The following is a 21,837-nucleotide window of genomic DNA, read 5'->3' on the forward strand; positions in this document are numbered from 1 at the left end:
ATGCTAATATCTGACGGGCACCAAATTAATGACCACTGATTTTGATTGGCCTGGCAGCGTCCTGCTACTTATAAATTAATCATTTGTCTACCCTGACACACACATACCAACACAAGTGCACACAGACACAAACCCCACAGTGTACTCTCCATCAGAGGCTGTTTCATTGACAGCATCGCCTCCCAAGCCTAATCAATATTGGCCATGAAAAGTCACCCGATCTCCTCCTCTCAGTGGAATCATTCATCAACTGAGCAGTGGTTGCAGCTATAATAAGAGATTGCAAAACAAGTCTCAAGGTAAACATCTCTGATTGTTTTATTACGATACGAATTAGCCTGTTTTCGGATGCTGTCCTTTAATAACTATTTAATCGTTCATCTGGGGCCTGTGCCCTGGGTGACACTGGGTGCTTTGTCTTTGTTATGACTCATCCGTCAGGCCCCCACTCGCACCAAACGTTTCAAATAACAGATATTACAGCTATTAAGCATATTACATGCAATTGGATCGTCTACACACCCCAGCTCTCATAAATCTTTGATTGTGCAGTCCAACAAATTGGTGGATGGCTCTCAAGGGCAAGTGTGGCAACATTTTCAAAGCAGTGGCGGGTAAATGACAGGAAGAGAGCCAGTTGGATTAATTGATAATGTGATTGGGCACATTAAATGTTTAATTCTGAGATTATATGATGTACTAATATAATTCAGCGGCATTCATTTCATAATGAATGTCAGTGTTTTAAATTTGAAATAACCTACCTCTTCATTTTATTGTTAAAGGGTTGGTCCACCCAAATTTTACCCAAATTAATAAAAAACAAAGTTTTTTATAGGGACTAGTTTTTCAGTCAAATAATTTTAAACCTAAAACTATCCACATCAGGCTATGGGGATATATTGTATATATTGTTGTGTATATATTGTGGTAGAGAGGATGTTTTGAACAAGGTCCTTTTTTTTCTTTTGTCTGTGCTGCCTTTTGTTGTGCGCTTCTCTTTCAGATGCTTGGTAATTATGCCAGTTAGGGATGAATCCGAACAGCATGGCAGCCCATAGAAATTACAAACATGCTGTGTGTTGGATGTCAACCTTTCTGTTGGTTGTTTTCTGGCTCTCCTGTGTATGGCAAGGAGAAGATTAGGAGGAGATCACTGATGAATGTAAACCACATGAGCATATCTGGAATTATCCACTTGTAGCTGTGCAGTGGTTTAGTTTAATCTAACCCAAATCTGACCCTTGGTAAAACAGGGTTGTCTTTTTTTCATCGCAGAAGATGTAGCACTGTAGAATGTTTTTCTCAGAATGTTTTATTTAATTTTCAAGGTTCACGGTTCGTTTAATGGTCATATTCACACGTGGTTGTAGAAAGGACATGTACGATTATAGTCCCTTTATGCTACACACACAAAAAACACAGAGCAAAACCTAACAAAAAAAACTATTCATTTGATGGAGTGAGGGGGATAAATTTAAAAGTCTCACAGCCTGGGGAAAGAAGCTGTTCTGGAGCATGATGATATTGCAGGGAATACTTCTGTATCTCTTGCCAGATGGCAGCAGGGTGATCAGGCTGTGGCTGGGGTGGGTGCTGTCTTTTATTATCCTTTGGGCTCTGCGCAGGCACCTCACCTCACCAATATCCCTGATGCACTGTAGATGGGTGCCAATGATCTTCTGTGTAGTTTTAATCACCCACTGCAGAGCCCTCCTGACCTGGGCCATGCACATCCCATGCCATTTTCTGATGTTTCCAGTCAGTATGCTTTCTATTGCTCCAGGTCACAGGGATTTTGCTCTCTCAAGTTTACTTTAAGAATTACTGCCATTTCTGAGCTTTAGGGTGGAGATGTGAGATCACCATGACAGGTGCTCTGTAATGCTGATTCTCAGGAATCTGAAACTGTTCACCTGCTCCACCTCAGCTCCACTGACATAGAGAGGCCTTTTTCCTAAAATCAGCCAGCTCCTTGGTTTTGCTGACATCGAGCAGTAGGTTGTTCTCTGTCTGTAATATTGTTGATTTCCCCCCGAGGTCTTATTGTTGTTTGTAATCCGGCTGATGATGGTGGTGTCGTCGCAAATTTCACTACAGAGTTCTCTCCATGTCGGGGATTGCTGTCATGGGTGTAAACATGAACAGGAGAGGGATGAGCACACAGCCCTGGGGGACTCCGGTGTTGAACACAAGAGTGGAGGAGGTGTGACCGCCAATCCTGACTGTCTGGGGTCTGTTTGTGAAGAAGTCCAATGTCCAGCTACAGAGTGTAGTTTGTCAATCAGTCTCATGGGGGAGATTGTGTTGAATGCTGAGCTGAAATCAACAAACATCATTCTGATGTAGGTGTTGTTGTTTTTTTTCCTCAAGGTGTGTGAACACTGAATGGACGGAAGTGGAAATAGCATCCTCTTTTCCATGTCTAGTTAAATCAAAGAGCCAGTCTTTGCCAGCACCATTTTACAGTGTTTCACACTTTCTTGTTGTTTTCTTCTACTTCCAGTCACATGTCAAAAGCAACAAGATCTGGTCAAGTGCAGGCTGAATTCAGTAAGATAGTTATGACCATAAAACATTGATGTCGCTCAGAAACATGTTTCTTTTGTTAAGGCAAAAAGGCGTTATTTCCCTCTATATTTCAGGCACAGGTATTGTCTTCCTCCCTCCTGGTATACGTGCATCCACTCTGACAACCTTTCAGCTTACCCAGAATGCTGCTGCCCTGATTGTTTTCAGCCTCCATAAATTCTCCAACATAACCCCCGCCCTATCAGTACTGCACTGGCACCCAGTGGCCGACCACAAGCAGTTCAAACACTGTTGTTAGCCTAAAAGGCTACTAAGAGCACATCAACCCCGTTATCTCCAGATCATCATTCCAGCCTGCAGTCTCACGCTCAGCTGCGGCTTCACTGTCCCTCCCTTCTCTGTGGTAGACTGGCCATCGCTCTGCCCCGTCCTGACTCTTCAACCCTGCCTCGAGTTGGACTCTTCTGGCACCCCAGTGGAGAAGTAATCTTTCCACCTTAGCCACAATTGCAATCACTTCCTATCTGACACATTCTGAAAAGCCTCACTCTCTCACTCTCACCTCTGAACTCCAGCTCTGTGCCCAGTCTTACCCATATCTTGCATTTCTGTCACACAAACACAAACATATACACACAATAGCTAGACATGTGTTGTTCTTGTTACTGTGCAAATTCATTATTAAGCGTGCACCTGTTTATTAGCAGAACATAATTGCTGCGGGATCAACACTTCTTGCAGTTAATAATTTTACATTTCAGTTTTTTTCCTCGGAGTCCGACAGAGCAAAAGCAAGAGAACCCTGCAGTCTGCACATAAAGTGTATTAACATAAACATAGAGAAACACTGATGTTCCTGTATTAATCATGATACCATTAGTCTCTCCTTTGGCACAGGGAAAGAGCAGCCTCTAGTGGTGAAGATTATTATTGTGCCTTTTTTCATTTGGTGTGTCACCATTTCATTGCACCCTTTGATTTTATACATGCTTACAGTATCATAATTTCTGCACTCCAGTGTTATTCTATAAGCGGTCGTTAAAGTGATGCAGTTCAGTGCTAGATCACTTGACTATTAAAAAGTAATAGACTGATGTCAAAATTTGGATGGGGAAATATATTTAGCTTTTTACTCCAGCAACCTTGGCTCACAAAAAATCACTGCTATAGTTAGGTTTTAAAAATAGAAAGCACTAGCAAAGTGTCTTTTTCATTTTTTATTATATAAAATCACTCCCCGCGACCGTGTACGCAGGATAAGCGGTTGACGATGGATGGATGGATAGATATAAAATCACTTTGATTTCCTAAACCCAACCTTACAACCATAATCTTAATTTAAATTGCCTAATCTCAACTCATAAAAACATAAAAGTAAATTTTTGTCATATAGGTTTGAAATCATTCCTGTAATGTTGTTTACAGTCTTAATTGCTGAGATATGATGTCATTGGGACTCATCACACACAAATTCTGTTGATGCAGTTATCTACTGAAAACTGTTTTGTTTTTTGGAAAGTGAAGATGAACTTAGTTATTTAAAATATCATCCAATCTCTGCGTTCTGTAAATGTCTATTACTTGAACAGCTACGTCCTCATTCAGCTTTGACCCAAGAAGGTTACACATGCTCAATTAGCAGCTGAGCCTGAACAGAGATTCTGATAATCAAAATATAGCCTTTGTAAGCTCGGCACCAAGGACTTGTATGTATATTCAATACTCATTTCCTCAGGGGAATTAGGGAGTCTTTGTTAGTGCTTGCATCAGTCCACAAAGGCAGCTTCTAAATGAGTGGAAAAGAGCATACTGCGTGGTTTACGGTTTGCTGAAACACTTTCCTCACTGTTAGGGGAGGTGTTCAAACCCAGGAGGTTCAGTCTTTTCTTGAACCGGGGATGCACGTATAATTCATTTTCTGAAGTGATGGGTTGGCTGTCCCACAATTGTTTCTAAAATTGGATTCTGAATGCCAGAGTGTACATTTGAAGGCTGCAGAGTGGGCCTACAATGAGCCTCTGGTAGGTGATACAATGTGCCCTCTAAATGATCTATATACTGCTTTTGAAACTATGGTTATGGCAAAAGTGCAAGTGTTTAGCCAAAATTCTCATTATTGGTATTGTCGGTTTCTGGTAGGTATGTTAACTCCTCACGATGTGAAGGCAAATGAAACAGAAACAAAGGGCCTGTCGGTGGATGTGATATTCCAATAGAAGCCACTATTGAAAAGCACAATTAGCCTGTTTTGTTGTCGAGGTGAGTATTGGGGTTGTAGATAATGAACTGAGATGTTGTGTAATGTCAGCGAAGTTAAGATGTAGTAAGTGTGATGTAATGTGTCTGATCAGTGCGGCGATGTGAGGATGAGGTTTCTACACAGACAAAACAGCCCAAGAGCCAATTACCTCTGACAATGTTTAGATAAGTACCACTCAATATCAGTTACACAGTCACAAACCCAGATAAATATACTCAGTCAAACATATGCGTGAACACACCTGTTCTCACACACACACACACACACACACACACGCACACACACACATGCGTAAATCCATTTTTCTAAATTGACTTGTAGATGGCTCTCATCTGTGCCTATCAGCAGACTGCCTGTGATTTGAGAGGAGAGAGCAGCGGTAGCTGGGAGAGTGAATAAGAGATGGAAGGAATACAGGAAAGGATGCAGAGAGCAAACCAGAAAGGCTTTCTGCTGGGAACTAGGCTGAGCTAACAGCAAACAATTCTTATACTCTATGGGAGAAATACTGACATTGATGTCTGGCTGTGACATACAAAAAAAAAATATATATTTGCATGTGAGACCTGAGCTTCAGTATGCTTTAATAATCAAATGTATCTTTACTGTGTTTGAATTTAAATGCTACACGCAGAGGGCAGGAAGACACGTGGGGAATGAAAGAGGGAGAGGAGAAGTAAGAGAGAGTTAGAGCTTTAATATATATGCATGAACTGGTCTAGAATATTTGCATTCATCCGACCAGATCTCATTTGTAAAACTTGTGTTTTGGAGATTCTCATTCAAATGGGAAGAGCCACTTGTAGACTCAAGTAGGATAGGAGGCCTGTTTGGCCAGGAGGAAGCCCAGTGTCCACTGCCTTTAATGAACACACATGGGTACTGAATGAAACATGAGTAAATACACAAGTCTGGACCTCCAGACTCATATGTGGTCTGGTGTATAGGAGGTTGTTAAGTGTGGTGAGGCTGTGTATATGGATGAGTGTTAATGTGATTCCTAAAAAACTCTGTTTTTAAGATAATGGGCTGGGCACCTGGAAGGAGTATAGATTAGACCTGGTTTTAAAAATGTGTTTTTAAACATCATAAATTCAGCGAATATAGTCCTGGATAAAGTTAAAGTTACTGCAAGTGAATTTCAGCTTCTTGCATTAGCTCATTGTTGGTGGCAGCATGTGGCCTGAGCTGTTTATGAGAGCTAGAACACATCACCAAAAGCCCAGAATCGAATGGAATTGGAGTCAAATCAGACCAAACGTTCAACGGGGTAGGGACATTTTGGCTAAAGATGCCTACTCAGGGCAGACATGTTTACATGTCATATTAGTAAAAGCACAGATTTAATTAATATGTTATGAGGACTCAGTTGCAGGACCCTGGTAGGCTAACTGTCACACTGTCATTGTTCACAGGGGCACTTAAATAGAGCGTAGCCATCAAATGCCATGTGATTTCTGCTACAACCTAATTTCCCATAATAAACAATAATTAAACTAAAACTTATTAAAAGGAATAGTTTGGTGTTTTGGGAAATATGCTTATTTGGATGAGACGACTGATTGATTACTCTTATGTCTGGCGGGTAAATGTAGCTGGTTAGCAGGTTATGTTTTTTCTCTTCCTTTCTTCCGTTATTAATCTGTGCTCTACTATGACATTCTTGAAAGAAATTGAAAGCCTTTATATTCGGACAGTTAGTGGCATCCCTCTATGTCAGTCTCAAAATGTCAAAATTTGCAATTTGTCATTGGCCAATAGTTCACAATTTTAGATGAAATGTATTTCGTATATTTGTACCAGCAGAATCTGCTGTCATTAGGCTTTTCATGGTCTTGCCCCCTGCTATATCGCAGACAGCAGATCTTTTGTTTGTTCAAGAGACCCGGCTGAAATCAAGAGGAGCATTTGCAGCAAAGGCACGGCAAATCCCTTGTTAAAACACACTTCTACCAAAAGCCTTCCCTGATTTTACATGATTTTGGAAATTACTATTATTATTTCTCAAATGTGTTTTGTTTTTGTTTGACCTGCTATAACTATTTTATAACTTGTATTTGATTCTTGTAAAGCACTTAGTAATGTTGGTTTTGAAAGTGCTCTATGAATAAGGATTATTATATTATTATTATTATTAACCTTCACAAAAATATTGAAGACATTTTGACTTGACATAGTAGGAAAAGCAAAAGTGTTTTACAATGGCTTTGCTCTATTTAAGTGTCCCAGTAAACCATGACCAGTGAGCCAGAATGCACGATACCAGGATACCAGCATACCAGCAGCTAAATGGAATTTAGAAATCATTCATTTTATTATTCACACCTGGGATTTTCCTACTGTGACATGTCAAAAGGCCTTCTGTGAAAAAGACCTCTTACTGGAAACATCCTTAACATAGGTTAAGGACAAATACAGCCAGCATGTCCAGTAAATGTTTGGTCACATAGATTATTAATCTTAATCAACCAGTTCACAATAGTAAGCAAAACATCCAGCTGGGTAGGCAAATTCACTGTGGTGGCTGCTCTTCTATAGACCTTTACTTCATTACAGAAAAAGCACAGGTTTAACCAAGAATGATAAATAAAAATGTCTCTCTTCCATTTAAGTGTCAGTAAGCAATGTCCGTTGGCCAGCACCCACATTAGCAAAGAGTATAGAAGCATGTCCCTGGTCCTGGAGCACCTAAGAATGTAGACATTATTAATGTTAGTAGTTTTACATGTGTTAAAAATGTCTGACTTAGGGAAGTTATACTGCCAGGCTTTCTGCTCACTAAGCCACATCAATCTTATCAGTTGATCAAATGTCAATTTGTCGCTTTAAGGTGAGATAAGTTAGCCATGCCCAGCTAACAGCTGAACCATAGTGTTACCATTTGTGTAAGAAAGAACTGAGCTTTCTTGAAAGACAAGCAACCGGCTCATGTTGTTACCTGCACTGGTAAGTTTTGGTTTGTAGTGGTACAGATAAATGTCTCCCCCTCTACCACCTGTTGGCAGAATAGATGCTTCAAGCACCCTTCCTGTCAAATACACACCGACATGCACAAACACAGTCCAAGGAACTGTGGTCTCACCAAAACCACGAAACCAGATATCTTCAGGATTGACACTTTGTTCTGATTTTGCTGTCTCGGCACTTAACCTATGCCACAATGAACACACTTAGATGGCTTCTGTTAAGGGTAGAAGAAGGAGAAGGTTAAGGACATTTAACGATTTTATGTGCAATCACCTGAGGCACTAGCTTTTTACACTTTTTATACTTCAAAATAGAGTCCGTTTTCAATTTTGTTTTGGAGCAACTCTGCAGTGAACTACTGCAGCGAGGTACATCAATCTCATGTATGTCTTTCAACCGTAGAATGTGAACGGTTGAGAGAGTAGTGTCTAAAGAAAAGGGACTCCTTGCAGAGTGTCAAGGACAGTCCACATCTGGGCTTGAAAATCCATAAAGCTACATATCGTCCAGGTCCACACGCCTCCAAATGTTCTCTGAGGCTCAGTGTGAAGCTGGCTGATGCAATTTAGCAATCAATATGTTTTCTGTGAGCATGAGCCACGGTAATCTTTTTACAGCACCTCTTCTCTTCCTCTTTCCTCTCATCCCGTGCCCTTGAGTCAATCCTTCCACCCCTCCATTGTAACACTAAGGCTGTGATTGCGTCTAACAGGCTTTGCGGTTAGAGGAAGCAAAGAGAGAGAGAGAGGCAGAAAGAGAGGAACAGGATGAAAAATTGATATCAAGAAGAGTCTCTATGGCACAAGGTCTGTGCTCTAAAACTTGGTCCCATAAAAGTGGATTATGGGAATTGCTGCTGCTTGCCTTGCGCTCAGAATGCAGCAAGACAACTCATCTTTTTGACAGGAAATGAACTGAAACTGCTTTGGTTCAACCAGAGTGGTCTATCTGCTGAGCAAAAATGGAACTGAACATACGCTATCTCCTTGTAGGACTGCTGCTACTTATTTTGCTACTGATTTGTCCTCTGTGATATAGCATGGTGGTGCAAATAGATGGAAAAGTGAAAATTTGCTAATGTTCCATTCAGACCTATCAGCTCTGTTTGCATTTAATGTTCTTTGTTACCTCTCACCATAGCGCAGTATGTGGGCCTTCTTCCTCTTCCTTTCTCATTACCGTTCTTTCTGGTTCTTATCGTCTCCAGCAGAGAGAAAGAGAGATTCCAGGGGGTCTGTCTTATCTTTGGCTGCAGCTCTCTGTTCTGCCCTCAAAATGGAGGACACAACTGTTTTCTTTATTGGACCTCCAGGCATCACACACACACACACACACACACACACACTCACACGTTTCCCGCTCAGAATATAGTTGGTAACCATCTACCAAGCATCAGTGATGTTGGTCAGGTGAGGTGCTTGTGCAGAGGAGGACACTATAAGACAGCACCCACCCCAGCCACAGCCTGTTCACCCTGCTGCTGTCTGGCAAGAGAGATAGAAGTATCTGCTGATTCCAGAACAGCTTCTTCCCTCAGGCTGTGAGACTCCCATAATGATCCTCAGCACTCTACCATATAAAATAGTTGTATTTCTCCATCCATCCATCGTCAACCGCTTATCCTGCGTACAGGGTCGCAGGGAGTTGTATTTCTATGGCTTCCTATTTATCGAAACAACTACTGTTTATCATTTTTGTATATATTTTTAAGGAAACTACAACTTAATCTCATTATACAACCCTGTGGTGTATAATTTATAATGAATTATCCTTGTGTCTTATTTTGGCCATGTACCAGTGTTATTGTCGTTTACACAACCAGTAAGGAACTTTTTTTAATTCTGTCATTCATGGATGGAACGAATTACCACAGTGACAACGCACACACGAAACCGTATCTTCACCTCGTTGTGTGCTGATGTTCGATATTTTCTCAATAATTATAAGCAACTAATGAGCCTGACACCTTCATTCTAGCCAAAAAATGTCAACACATAAAGCATTATCATAGAAAAACATCTCAGGCAGAAGAAGCAGTGAAATCTCCAAATCCCTGTCTCTGAATGATTCAGGAGGCCAGCAGCTGCATGAGGCACTGGAACATGTTGTGACTGTAGATATTTATTGTGAACTGTTGTTGAGTTGTTTTTTGGGGAGTTCAGAATTTGTAGCTACACCCCTGCCTGTTAAACAGGACCTGTAGATAAAGTAGAGGTGTGATACATGGGAGTCAGTAGTCACTAGGTTGTTACCTTTTGGTACAAACAGTTACTGGATAATTGCCTTGTAAATACTTTTTACTTTTTGCAGGTGTTGTAGGTGTTATGCATGGCACTAAATTGTGTACCAAAATCACAACACACTATCCTTGTTAATATTGAAGTAAACTTCTAGTTTGGGGAACTAAATATTTTTTGCCTTTTCTTTCTTTCTTTCTTTCTTTCTCAGGGATAACAACTTTATTAAGGACTTTCCCCAGCTAGCCGATGGTCTCATGGTCATCCCCTTACCAGTGGAGGAACAATGTCGAGGGGTGTTGTCTGAGCCCCTGCCCAACCTGCAGCTCCTCACAGGTGAGGGTGGTTAAGTTTTGGCGATATGGCCTTGTTTTCTTGTCTGTCTCTTCTCTTGAGAGTAATAGGCAAATACATTTGATTCATTACATTTTTCAGTGGCAGCTCTGTTATCTCTCTATGATCATAGTCGATAGCTAAATAAATGTTCCTTGAGCATTCTTCTTTGCCATTGTGCTTTCACCCCAAACCCCATCTCAAAATGCTAATATAAAAGTATTTTGAATTGCATGCCCACACACATACACGTTCACCGGATCTTTTAAACTCTAACACTTACCCTCCCGTTTCATCCTTTTATCCTTTTCTCGATTGTTCCACCCCATCTTGCGGGTGGACAGAGTCACTTAGACATTTGGCTTGAAACCTGCACCTCCACCTCTGCTCCCTAATCCCTCCATTAGCTAAATTGGCATTCGGTCCACATTGACCCCTGAGACTTTTACTTGGGTTCTGCTTTCACCAGAATTGAACACACACACACACACAGAAGCTAAATTGCACTTTTTTCACTGTGCATGAATGTCTCAGGTGTAAAACGCTTTGCAGAGGCACAAGATCAAGGTTCCAGTAAGCCTTTTATTTTTTTCCCCCCCCCTTGCTCTTCACTTTTGTGGCTTTAGTTCTAAACTGGTGCGAAAGTTTGGTAATTGAATTGCAGAGAAAGGCGAGATTGCTCCCACTTCTAATGTCAGCAATCCAATTGGAGTTCAAGTTACACTATATATCTGCCATTGATCTGGGAGCAGCTGGGATATGGGCTGTGATAATAAATGATGTTAAGGCAATAATGGATAACAATAGATCTATAATGAACAGTTCAAATGAAAAGATGGATTGCATTTATGTATTAATTTATTTTGAGGCTCTTTATAAATCTTTATTTTAAATTGCTGTATGTGTTGTCTGTCTTGTAGTTCTTCTTCTGTCTTAATTTGTCTCCTTGTTCCATTTTTTTCTGTCTTTCTTAGGGGATGCCCAGTTCAGTGAGGCGGTGGGCTATCCTATGGTCCAACAGTGGAGAGTGCGCAGCAATCTGTACAAAGTCAAACTCAGCTCCATTACCTTATCTACAGGTCAGTGTCCAAGTAATTTGACCTTGTGATGTCTCAACATCACAGCATCATACAGATAAATATTACTCTGATCAATGCCTGAGGGAATAATTATGTTACTTTTATTGTCTTCTAACTAGCCTATGCAGGTTTGCTGTATATTCTGCATATTGTCAGTCTATCTCTCTAATTGTATATGTCTGTACCCTTGATAGATCTTGATTCATTTGTAACAACACATTTACACCATAAGCCCAACCTTAATATGCAACCCATGCTTCCCACCTTTCTGGACACAAAATCCCTATTCTTCCATCTCCTTGTCGACCTGGTAGGCTTTTCTAAGGTGCTGAAGACGCTGTCAGCAGAGAGCACGCGTGAGGAGCTGCTGGCTTTTCTCCAGCAATACGGCAGCCACTATGTGTCTGAGGCCCTGTACGGCTCCGAGCTCAGCTGCAGCATCTACTTCCCCAGCAAGAAGGCCCAGCAGCAGCTCTGGCTGCAGTACCAGAAAGGTGAGCGTGCTGACAGACAGGGAGGAAGGTCAAAAAACGCTTAAAGGCTGAATTCCAGAGGGATGAATGGAAATGCCATGCTCACATTCTATATATTGATTTTTCAGAGGGATCTGTCAAACGCAGAGGGATTTCAGAATCAGCTTTATTGCCTAGTAGGTTTACACATACAATGAGTTTGCTTTGGCGTTTTGGTGCTTAACGATACACAATAACCATAGCAGGTAGTATAAAAGATAAGGCAAAGAACTGCATATCAAGTAATCATAAATATAAAATGTAAAATTGACAATAATATATATACCATTATGGCAGGTTTTAGTCCTGATGGGCCGCAGCTTCCTGCCAGAGGGGAGTGTCTGAAAGAGTTTGTGTCCGGGGTGGGAGGGATCAACCGCAGTCTTTCCTGCACGCCTCAGAGTCCTGAAGGCGTACAGGTCCTGGAGGGATGGTGGATTGCAGCCAATCACTTTCTCTGCAGAGCGAATGATACGCTGCAGTCTGCCCCTGTCCTTGGCAGTGGCAGCAGCGTACCAGATGGTGATGGAGGAGGTGTAGAAGTGCGCCGCCATAAACTTTGGAAGGTTGAACTTCTTCGGCTTCCACAGGAAGTAAATCCTCTGCTGTGCATTCTTGGTTAGGTGTCACTTGAGGTACTCGTCTGGGTGATGATGGTGCCCAGGAAGCGGAAGGACTCAGAGGTGTCGCACAGGGTGATGGCTGGGCTCAGCTCTTTTTGAAATCCACAAACATATCCGCTGTGTTTAGTAGGAAGGTGTATTAAGGCCATTGTAGATTTATTTGCGGAGGGGGTTAATATTCAGAAAACAAATTGTAATGTTCTTGATTAAAGTCGTAAATTTACAGGGGGGAAAAATCCTATTTCTATATTCTCAGAGATTAAATGTACGATATAAAACTCTGCTTGCTTTTCATGTAGCAGCAATCCACAGACAGAAGGGAAATGAAGGGCAAGTGAAGGGCCAGTCAATGAAAGAGAGAAACTGCTGTTTCTACACCCCTCCCCTGGATGATTTTGAATGATTATTGTGAATGATAAATAAATGTAAATAAATACTATTTGCGATGACAGTTTAGTTTTAACAGCTAGCACCTCAGTGTTATCCAGTGTGTTCTAGGTGTCATTAGATGCTTTCTGTGCCTTTGTCTTCCCCCCTGGCCCACTAGAACACCACCCTCTTGGTGTTCCAGGACCTCCTGATTTACAAATTAAGCACTGCCTCCCCTAATTTTGAACCTGCCCCCCCCCCCTTCTTCATTGTAGTACTACCACAACAATTCACTTTTCCCTTGGACCTAGCTGGCCTACAGCAGAGCTTAATATCAGAGATTTTCAGATTTTTCAAGCTTTTCTTTTTCAGCAGTGGCCCTAATACACCATCACACACATAACCTTTTTTTCTAAATCAAAGCAGGCAACCTATCACAAATACACAGTGAACAGAACTAGAGAAAGATTTACTTTAATTTAACAGGTGGGGGTTATGCTGTCTGACTATAAACTAAACTGGGTTATGTTTAAAGACTTCATCGTCCCTTAATTCGCCTCCTAGTTAAAAGGCAGCACAAGCTGCATGAATTGAATTAAACATTAGTGTGACTTAACAGCATCCCAAAAGCATCTTGCAGCACTGTTCCATTTAAATGGTGTTTTTTAATCCTGTTTATTCATGATCCCAAAAAAGTGCTGATTTTCAGTCTAGCTATTCACTGCCCTGTTGATTGGCACCTGGGTTTCAAAATAAATTCCATTACATATTCGCTCACCTTGTAGGAAAACAGAAAAACAGATTTTGGGACAAGGAGGCCCAGGATTGAACACCCACACCCCTTTAAACGGTGACTAATGTATTTTTGAACCTGGACCCTATTTTTCCATGTTTTTGTGTCTATATGACTAAGAAATTATTTTTTGAAATTGGTCCAGTGAAGCTGGCAGCAGCAAGACAGGGCTGCAAAGTAATACTTGCAGGAAATTTCTGCAAACTACAGCATTATTAGCATGCTTACATGATAATGTATCAATAATATTAATACAATAATACATATAAAGTATGTGAGTATTTGTATTACCTCATCTACATGGTATAGTGGTTGTACTTGCAGATTTGCATATCAAAGGCCAGACTTTTTATTTAAGTAAAATATCTGAATACTTCCACTACCAGACTTCAAGACATGGCAAAGTGAGCCTGTTTGCTTTTCAAAATTACACTCTTCTTGGCGTTCAAAAGTCCACGTTGTTGCACTATGACTATCAGTATTATTTCTTTATCACCCACCACTACCTACTGCATAAATCAAAATATTTTTAAATGGAACTTCACAACCAACCAATTATGATGAGGTTTGCTCTTACTAGGTAAGGTTCAGACAGAAAAAAAACAGGCAAATGTATGAAAACACACATACATGATAAAAGCGAACATTAGTGCTAGAATGGTATGGAAAAAAACTGCTGCTGATATTTTAGTTGTTTCATAAATGTTTATTGCACTCAGATAATCAACAATAACATGAATTTGACTACACAGAGATGTCTGTAATGTGTAAAATTCACAGCCTCCAAAGGATGTAACACCATTAAACACATGGGAGTTTGGTTCATGGACATATTGCAGTATTACAATCCAATAGGATAAATTAATAAACTGAGTATGCAAGGAAATTCTTTCCAATGACATATACTAAAACATATTAAGATGATGTGAGACACACTGATCTTCAGCACACTGACACAAGGACACTTGATTTTTCTAGCATTTTATACATTTTTCTGTCACTTTAAAAGTTTGAATGTTTCCTAATAATGACTACTTAAATGTAAGCACTGTGGGGAAAAATCAGTGTTGATGGCAAGGTTGACATACAGCTCAGGCTATCTTGATTTAAAATCTTTAAGTTTAGTGTTGAGATATAACATGACCTAACAATGAAACAAATACATCATGTAAAACAAAAATGCACAGTGACATGTCAGACTTCACCTGATACTTTAATTCAATTATATCTTTCTTTCACTCCTTATCATGTAGAAATATGAAAAATATTTCATGTTTACAGTTTGATTCTCACATATGTAGATTTGCACGTTGCTGTTTAATAGGGCTCCAAGTGCAGATTTAAGGTCAGCTTTGTTGAAATTATTTCTTTTTAAGGCTGAAACTGAGTCAGTATGCAACATGCTCAGAGCAAACCTAGACTGGAAGATACATTTTGCCTCAGAGCAGGCATATTTACTATTTATGACAGAATGTTACATACAGTATAGAGGGGTGGGTTTCAATGATTAACTTGATTCCCCATATTTAGGCCACTAAATATTCTGATTAAAAGTGTCTTAGTGTTTTTAGATTTGATAAATCTACATGATAAAATAAATAAAATACGTGCGGATATAGGCGAATTTAATGTTGACCAACACAAGCACTAACTAGCAAAACACTGTATATGGCTGTTGTCTCTACCATAGCTACCAACACTAGAGAACTCCGGTTCTCTAGTGTTGAATAGAGGGAGGAGACATAACAACATGGAACCAACATCCCAGTGAAACAAAGCCAGGTTCGGTGTGTGATGCTGGAGTTTTCACTCATCATTATCCTAGCAGTGCTATTCCAAACACTCCTTCCAGTGACTGCCTTCGAAAGATTGTGTAATCACAAGCCAGGAGTGAGGAAACAATGGCGAATGGCAAGTTCTCTGGAACAAAAGCCAGGTCTGAACAAAGTTTGTAAACATTATTCAAGTTGTAGATGTCTGCTGTACCCTTTAGGCTTAATGTTTTTAGAGGACTGTGATGTAACTAAACCCATAGGGGATAGAAAGAACAGAGCCTTGACATTTTTAAGCGCCTTCCAAGTTACAATGGTCATCTGAGAACAGACTTTTGGAACTCGATTGGACTCAGTGGACACAGCTCTGTCTGAGAAGTAGGACTGAAACTAGGTGCCACAGTGTTTGTGATCACAAGTAAACTGCTCAAAGCTAACTTTAATGCTGCATGTCAAAAAGCCAGCAGGAGGCCTGAAATTGTAGTGGGATGTATGACTGAGCAGAACATCTACAATAGGATCCGGAGCACCTGGTTACCTCAACCTGCCCGCCCCCCCCCAGTGATATAAGTGAAGCTGTGGCTGGGAAGTCACTAAGAGAAGGCTCAATGAAAGAACATACAGAGAGAATAGGGTTTGTGTATTGTAGAGCAGACAGTAGGTTTTAGTAACTTTTACTCTAAAAATGTCCTTCAGGCTGACACACTGCTCCAAAATGTTCTCAACTGATTACTTAGTTTGTGGCTGATGTACTCATGGTATCTTGGCAGTATTAATAAGTACTTGAAAAAATCGTAATAATAATGTGCTCTACAAGTTAATCAGTAACCCTAATCCTGATTGCATTCATTCATTCAGCTCCCCCCAAAGACACTTTAACAAAAATAGACATTTAACAGATGATGGTGTCTTTTTTCTTTTTTTTTTTTAAACTATTATAGGCCTACACAACTGAATGTCATTAAAAAGTGTGGACCCACAGAACCCACAGTAAATGACATATCGCAATTGCTCTCTTTTCTGTAGGCAACTTCATACTCTACACGTAATGTCCCCTGAATGTTACTGAATGCAATTCAGTGAATGCTGATACTTGGTTACTGTTTTGTCAGAAGTGAACTGTACAGTAAACTTTAAAGCTGCCAGCTGCATTCAGCAACATTAATGCTAGTCTGTGCTACTAAAACCCACTAGGAAACAGTGTCGTGTCAGTAATAAAGTGCTTCGCAGGCCAAAAGCCTTGGTATGCTTTATTTCAAAGGTGAATACATGTTCATTTTAAACTCTTCCTTCTCACATTCTTTTGCAAAGCTGAGCCAAATCAGTGGAAGCCATGCATCACACACAATCAGGCTGAATGGTGGATATAGCACTCAGTAATAGAGGAGAAAAGTCATCTGTACTTTGTGCCTGCATTAGCTTTGACATCAATGGCTTCTTTTGCTTATGCGACAACTTGTATCAGTATTCTGTGATGTAAAAGGTCTGTTTTAGTGTTGTGATCCATTAATATAATCAGGTAAGAGGCAGCATAAGTAGCTGATTTTTTAGTTGAGGTATTAAATAAAAATCCAGTAGGCTTTAAACCCGAAACAAACCGACTAGAACATTAATTTAATAACCCAATGAAAGCTAGATTGAGAATTGTTTGGACTGCAGCCAAACTAAAGTGACGGATAACAGTGTGTTTCTACCTTTTCCAAACGTCCATACACACCTACCCACACATACGTACTAAACCTCTCATGCTCACGTGGACTGGATTTTTCCTCTAGGAAGTGGAGGAGTGCCTCCTCTGAATGTATGTGTAGACTTTGACACAGTGGTCCCAACAATCCAGCACTAGCAGCTGTCCTTTCTGGGTGGTGGCCACTCCCACGGGGCACGTCAGCCCTTCCTGGATGAGAACTTTAAATCCACCCTCTTTGGGAAACTGGAGGATTTCTTTTCTGCCACTGTCCGTTACAAGCAAATCTCCATTGGCATCCACACACATGCCAGTAATACAGCGGAAGTCCTCTGTCTCTGAGAAGAAATGGCTGAGCTGCTTGCCTAGCTGGCCATCAGTATCCACTGAGCCAATAGAAAAGCCACCCTCCAGGTGGGGCTCATTGTGGCGTTTCTCAAAGTTCAGGGCCAGGCCCTGGGTGAAATAGACTGTTCCAGCTGCATCACATGTCACAAATTTTGGCCGCACAGCAGAGCACAATCGGTTGTAGCTGACCACACCTACATTGCGATCCACTGCCAGACACCACAGCTTGCCACCTTCTACATCCGACACCACAAACTGACCTGTTGGCATGGCAGTAATACCCCAGGGTTTAATCAGTTGGTTCTTATGGCAAGCCACGCAGTGTCCATCCATAGTATAGACTTTAACTGAGTTATCGTAGTTGTCAGTAACCCCAATCAGGCCTTGAGGGGTGACAGCAATGGATAAGGGGATGAGGTTAGGCAGGTCAGCCCCAAGGAAGCTCAGGACAAAGTTGTCGATGCTACTTGCGTTGCGCCGGATTTCACGCTGGAAACCTTTACGATTAAACATCTGGATGCGGTAGTTTCCACGGTCAGCCACCAGGACCTCACCTTGTGCTGTTACACAGAGGCTGACTGGTAAATTGAACATGCCAGGTAAAGTTCCCTTACAGCCCATCTTCTTCACAAACTGGCAGACTGGGGGCTCTGCGTTTACCCCAGCTCCTCCAGGTGATCCCCCACCTGCATCCATGGATTTTGACTTAAAGCTGCCTGGTGAACCACATACCGCCTCCTCAGCTGCAGCCATGTCAATGTCTCTGTAAATATCCACTGGAGCCCCCGTTGCACCACCTATAGCCCCTACTGCCCCCGCGACACTCTCTACATCACCCTCAAGTGCAATTTCCAACCTACTCGCCTCATCGTCTGTATTAACCGTATAAGTATTTGTGGTCATTTGGCCCACTTCAATGGGTTTAGAGTGCTCTGTTCTGACCAGCTCTGGCTCTTGCAGCTGAAACATAGTGGGCAAGCTGCACCTCAGATCCAGCTCTTCATCATCACTGCCTCCACCATCATCCTTTAGCAAAGCAATATCACTCTGCCTCACTAGCATTGTCAGATAATCACAACGTGACACCACTTTTACCTCTGCAATGTTAAGGAGATATGTTTGCTCCTCCAGGACCTGCCCATTTAGCTTTTCCACTTCTGCCATGGAAGCTGTGAATGCCCTTCGAGACCTCTTGAGCTCCTCTTGAAGACGTAGCTCAGCTGTAGTATAGTCCTGGTTCACTGCCTGATACTTTAGCCTCAAGGACCTGGAAATGTTTTCAATAGCCGTCTTTTTCTTCTGAATGTCACCCATAACGTCACGCAGAACAGTCAGCTTGCTACCCAGTTCTTTACGGCGCTGTTCAGCAGCCACCCTAATTGGCTGAACTGAATGGCCTTGATGCAGGTGGCCCTCCCCTTTACAGAGCTCACAGAGGACTGTGGCACACTCATGGCAGTACTGTCGTGGTAGGCGGTTACAGCAGGACTTGCACATCAAGGCAGCGGCAGCAGCACTACAGGATGTAGTACAATCCAGGATCTTGAGCACTGTGAGATTATCGGCCAGCTTGGAGATACTGCTCATACGGGAGACCTTGCTACAGAAGGGGCAGCGCACGCCATTAATAGTATTAGCCAACAGCTTCTCTAGACACTGCCGGCACACTGTGTGACCACACTGCAGTAGTTTGGGTCTCAGTTGTTCCTGGTTGTAAGTCTCCAGGCATATAGGGCATTCAAGAACCTCCCGAATTAGTTCTGGGTCCAGTGGAGGAGATGCTGCTTCCATTGTGGTCCGTTCCTTGATAAGACAAAAACAATAAAAGGAATTACAAAATATTTTAGCATTCTGTGTGAAATTCTATTGAGAGTAAAACACAATGTCACTCACTCAATTTGTGATGCCTCACAGGTGTGTATTATATTGGATTCAGCAATAATTTGTAGCAATAGAAATTTGATAAACAAATTACACAAGTTTGGCACTCATCTGATGCACTAATACAGTCCTAAACAATACTGTACACAACAATGACGTTTTATATTAGAACATTTGTTTTGCTACAGCTATTGTTAACCTACCCTCAGGCAGCAGACCCTCCTTTTTTACGCCATATTACCCAGTTGTTAGTGTTGTTGCCTGCCCTCCTATGCAGGTATTACCGGAATTCCGATATTTGGAAGAGGCTTTTAAAAAGTGGGCCTTGTACATCTAAGATGAGTCAAGATTCAGCGACTGGATTGTCTAAACTCCACTGGCTGACAGAACTGGGGCCTCAGTAGGGAGGTCTGTAGTTGGACCCGTCACATTTCTTTGGCTGTAGAGTTCAAATTATCAACAAGAATTCTCCAGAATCTTATAACGTGCCCTACCTTTAACAAGGAAACCATTCACTGACGAACAACTCACCACATCTTCTCGCAAGTAACGTAAAGAAAATAAGCTTCCACAATAAGACACATGGTAAATGTGTTTGTCATTTTGCAGTTTGTGGTTCCCTTTGTGGTACAAAGCAAACGATATAACGTTATACAAAGGTTCTTGTTTTGCATTGTGGAGTGCTACGGGTGAATTTAAGAGTATTATAACCTGGGGAAGAGACTGCTATGTTAGTCTGTTGGTGCAACGGTGATAACGTTAATGGCAGCTCAACAGAACTGTTACTTATCAATGAGCTAACTTCAAACACGCTCATGTAATGACGAGCAATGTGATAAGCTAGCATATATATATAAATAAAGGACAGCATCGTGCTCTCTTGATGCTTAAAATAGGTTGACCTTGTCGTCCAGACTTAAAAACGAACTACATAGAGAATTCTCTCATTTTTACACAAGTAACGTTAAATCGGAGGCCTTTCGACAAAACAAACGTTAAAGCTGTCCCTTGGCACGGAAGCGAGAATGTCATTAAGCATTATCACAGGGTTGTTTTTGATGGACGTGCATTCAAAACAAATATAGGCGACGAATCGTAATGTTTGTCTTATGACATGTCTGCTTTAAAACATTACCTTTTCTTCAACGTTAGCTGGTTAGACGTACAGATGGGCGTGCTGTGTTTCTGCTAACTGCAGCTGCTATGACAGACTGCAGTGTTGACGACGTCACGTACGCAAGATAGTTACGCAATACGCACAGCTCTGAGCCTGTTTTGATTGGCTGCTGTAGAGGCTGTTACATGGGCTCGTCAGGATGATGGTGCAGTACGTGTGGTTTTTTACTTTGGATTTTACTAATATTTGACTTCCAACTCGAGCGGAATACACCGTACCGGGGGCAAAATAGTTTGTATTTTATTGATTTTCATAAACAGTAGTCATACCTATTTATATCGAGTATATCTGAAATGTACATGTGGTCATTTTAGTGTTCAGCAGGGAGAAAGACTTACAATATTGTACATATCTGTCATATTTGAAAACAAACCTCACAGAGAGAATTGCCCAGTACAATGCATTTGAAAACATCCAGTTTTTAGACTAGGGCCAGTAATTATAAAAATATACCACTAGATGTCAGAATAAGTCTTAAAGTCAGTAAATTTGGCACTGTCCAATAAACTGCTTTTTGCTTTGGTGGACCTTTTTGAAACTTGAACTTTTGAAACAAATAATTTCTATTTTGATTGCTATTATCTTAGTCAATTAATATATTTAATAAATGTTATTGTATTTTGGGCCTGCTATTAACAGACCATTCTAGATTAATTTGTTGTTCTAATAATATATAGCATATAGCAAGGTATGACATAGTTGAATGAATGGGGAATATGAGCTACTAGATAACAAGAGTGTGTTAAAGTCTGTATAGAGTCTGTAGTACATGTAGCACTAGCAGGTGTTTTAATAAAGCAAAAACAACAATGGCAACAGTAACCATCTAAATTGCTATTGAAGATATCTGACACCTGTGCTGTTGTTGCCTCGGCAACATAACCCTGGCCAGAGGGTCTGGGTCCCTGATGAGCAATTATACTGCAACCAGTATACAAAGAAATTTTAATTAACAAAGGCAGTGCAAGATCAGTGGCAAGGAAATTCACTCAATTTATCTTTTCGCAAGTAATGCGTAAGCATCACATTCATTCCAAACAGCAAAGAGATGTCATACTTCCTGTCAAAATCCTTTAACTTCACAACAGTGGTCCAATTAAATGTCTCCTTTTGAAGGGTGTCACTGTTGGTCAAATGTCTGTGAAGCTGTATATTGCACAAACACAAACAAACATACACACAAATTAGTTCACTTTAGTACAGTAAGGACACTTAATGAAAAGGCATTGGCTGTGTTTTATTTTCTCCAGAAATACTGGACAGTGCC

General features: G+C 41.0%; 2 protein-coding genes across 2 annotated transcripts in view; one reads left to right on the forward strand and one right to left on the reverse strand.

Moving 5' to 3' along the window:
- LOC119914337 (astrotactin-2-like) overlaps positions 1–21,837 on the forward strand; it is a 280,669-nt gene that overhangs the window by 209,346 nt on the left and 49,486 nt on the right. Inside the window, exons 14-16 of the mRNA XM_038733584.1 lie at positions 10,208–10,332; positions 11,304–11,408; positions 11,723–11,902. Coding sequence (XP_038589512.1) covers positions 10,208–10,332; positions 11,304–11,408; positions 11,723–11,902 — 410 coding nt within the window. The remainder of the gene's footprint in view (positions 1–10,207; positions 10,333–11,303; positions 11,409–11,722; positions 11,903–21,837) is intronic.
- On the reverse strand, positions 14,396–20,620 carry trim32 (tripartite motif containing 32). Its single transcript, XM_038733585.1, has 2 exons — positions 20,529–20,620; positions 14,396–19,315 (listed from the first exon to the last, which is right to left on the reverse strand). Exon 2 carries the CDS (start codon positions 19,301–19,303, stop codon positions 17,249–17,251), a length of 2,055 nt encoding a protein of 684 aa, XP_038589513.1. The 5' UTR covers positions 19,304–19,315; positions 20,529–20,620; the 3' UTR covers positions 14,396–17,248.

The sequence above is a fragment of the Micropterus salmoides genome, unplaced genomic scaffold (assembly GCF_014851395.1).
Source record: "Micropterus salmoides isolate LMB-PRFRI ecotype aquatic unplaced genomic scaffold, ASM1485139v1 Ms_hic_scaffold_20, whole genome shotgun sequence".
In the NCBI taxonomy this organism is placed as follows: Eukaryota; Metazoa; Chordata; class Actinopteri; order Centrarchiformes; family Centrarchidae; genus Micropterus; species Micropterus salmoides.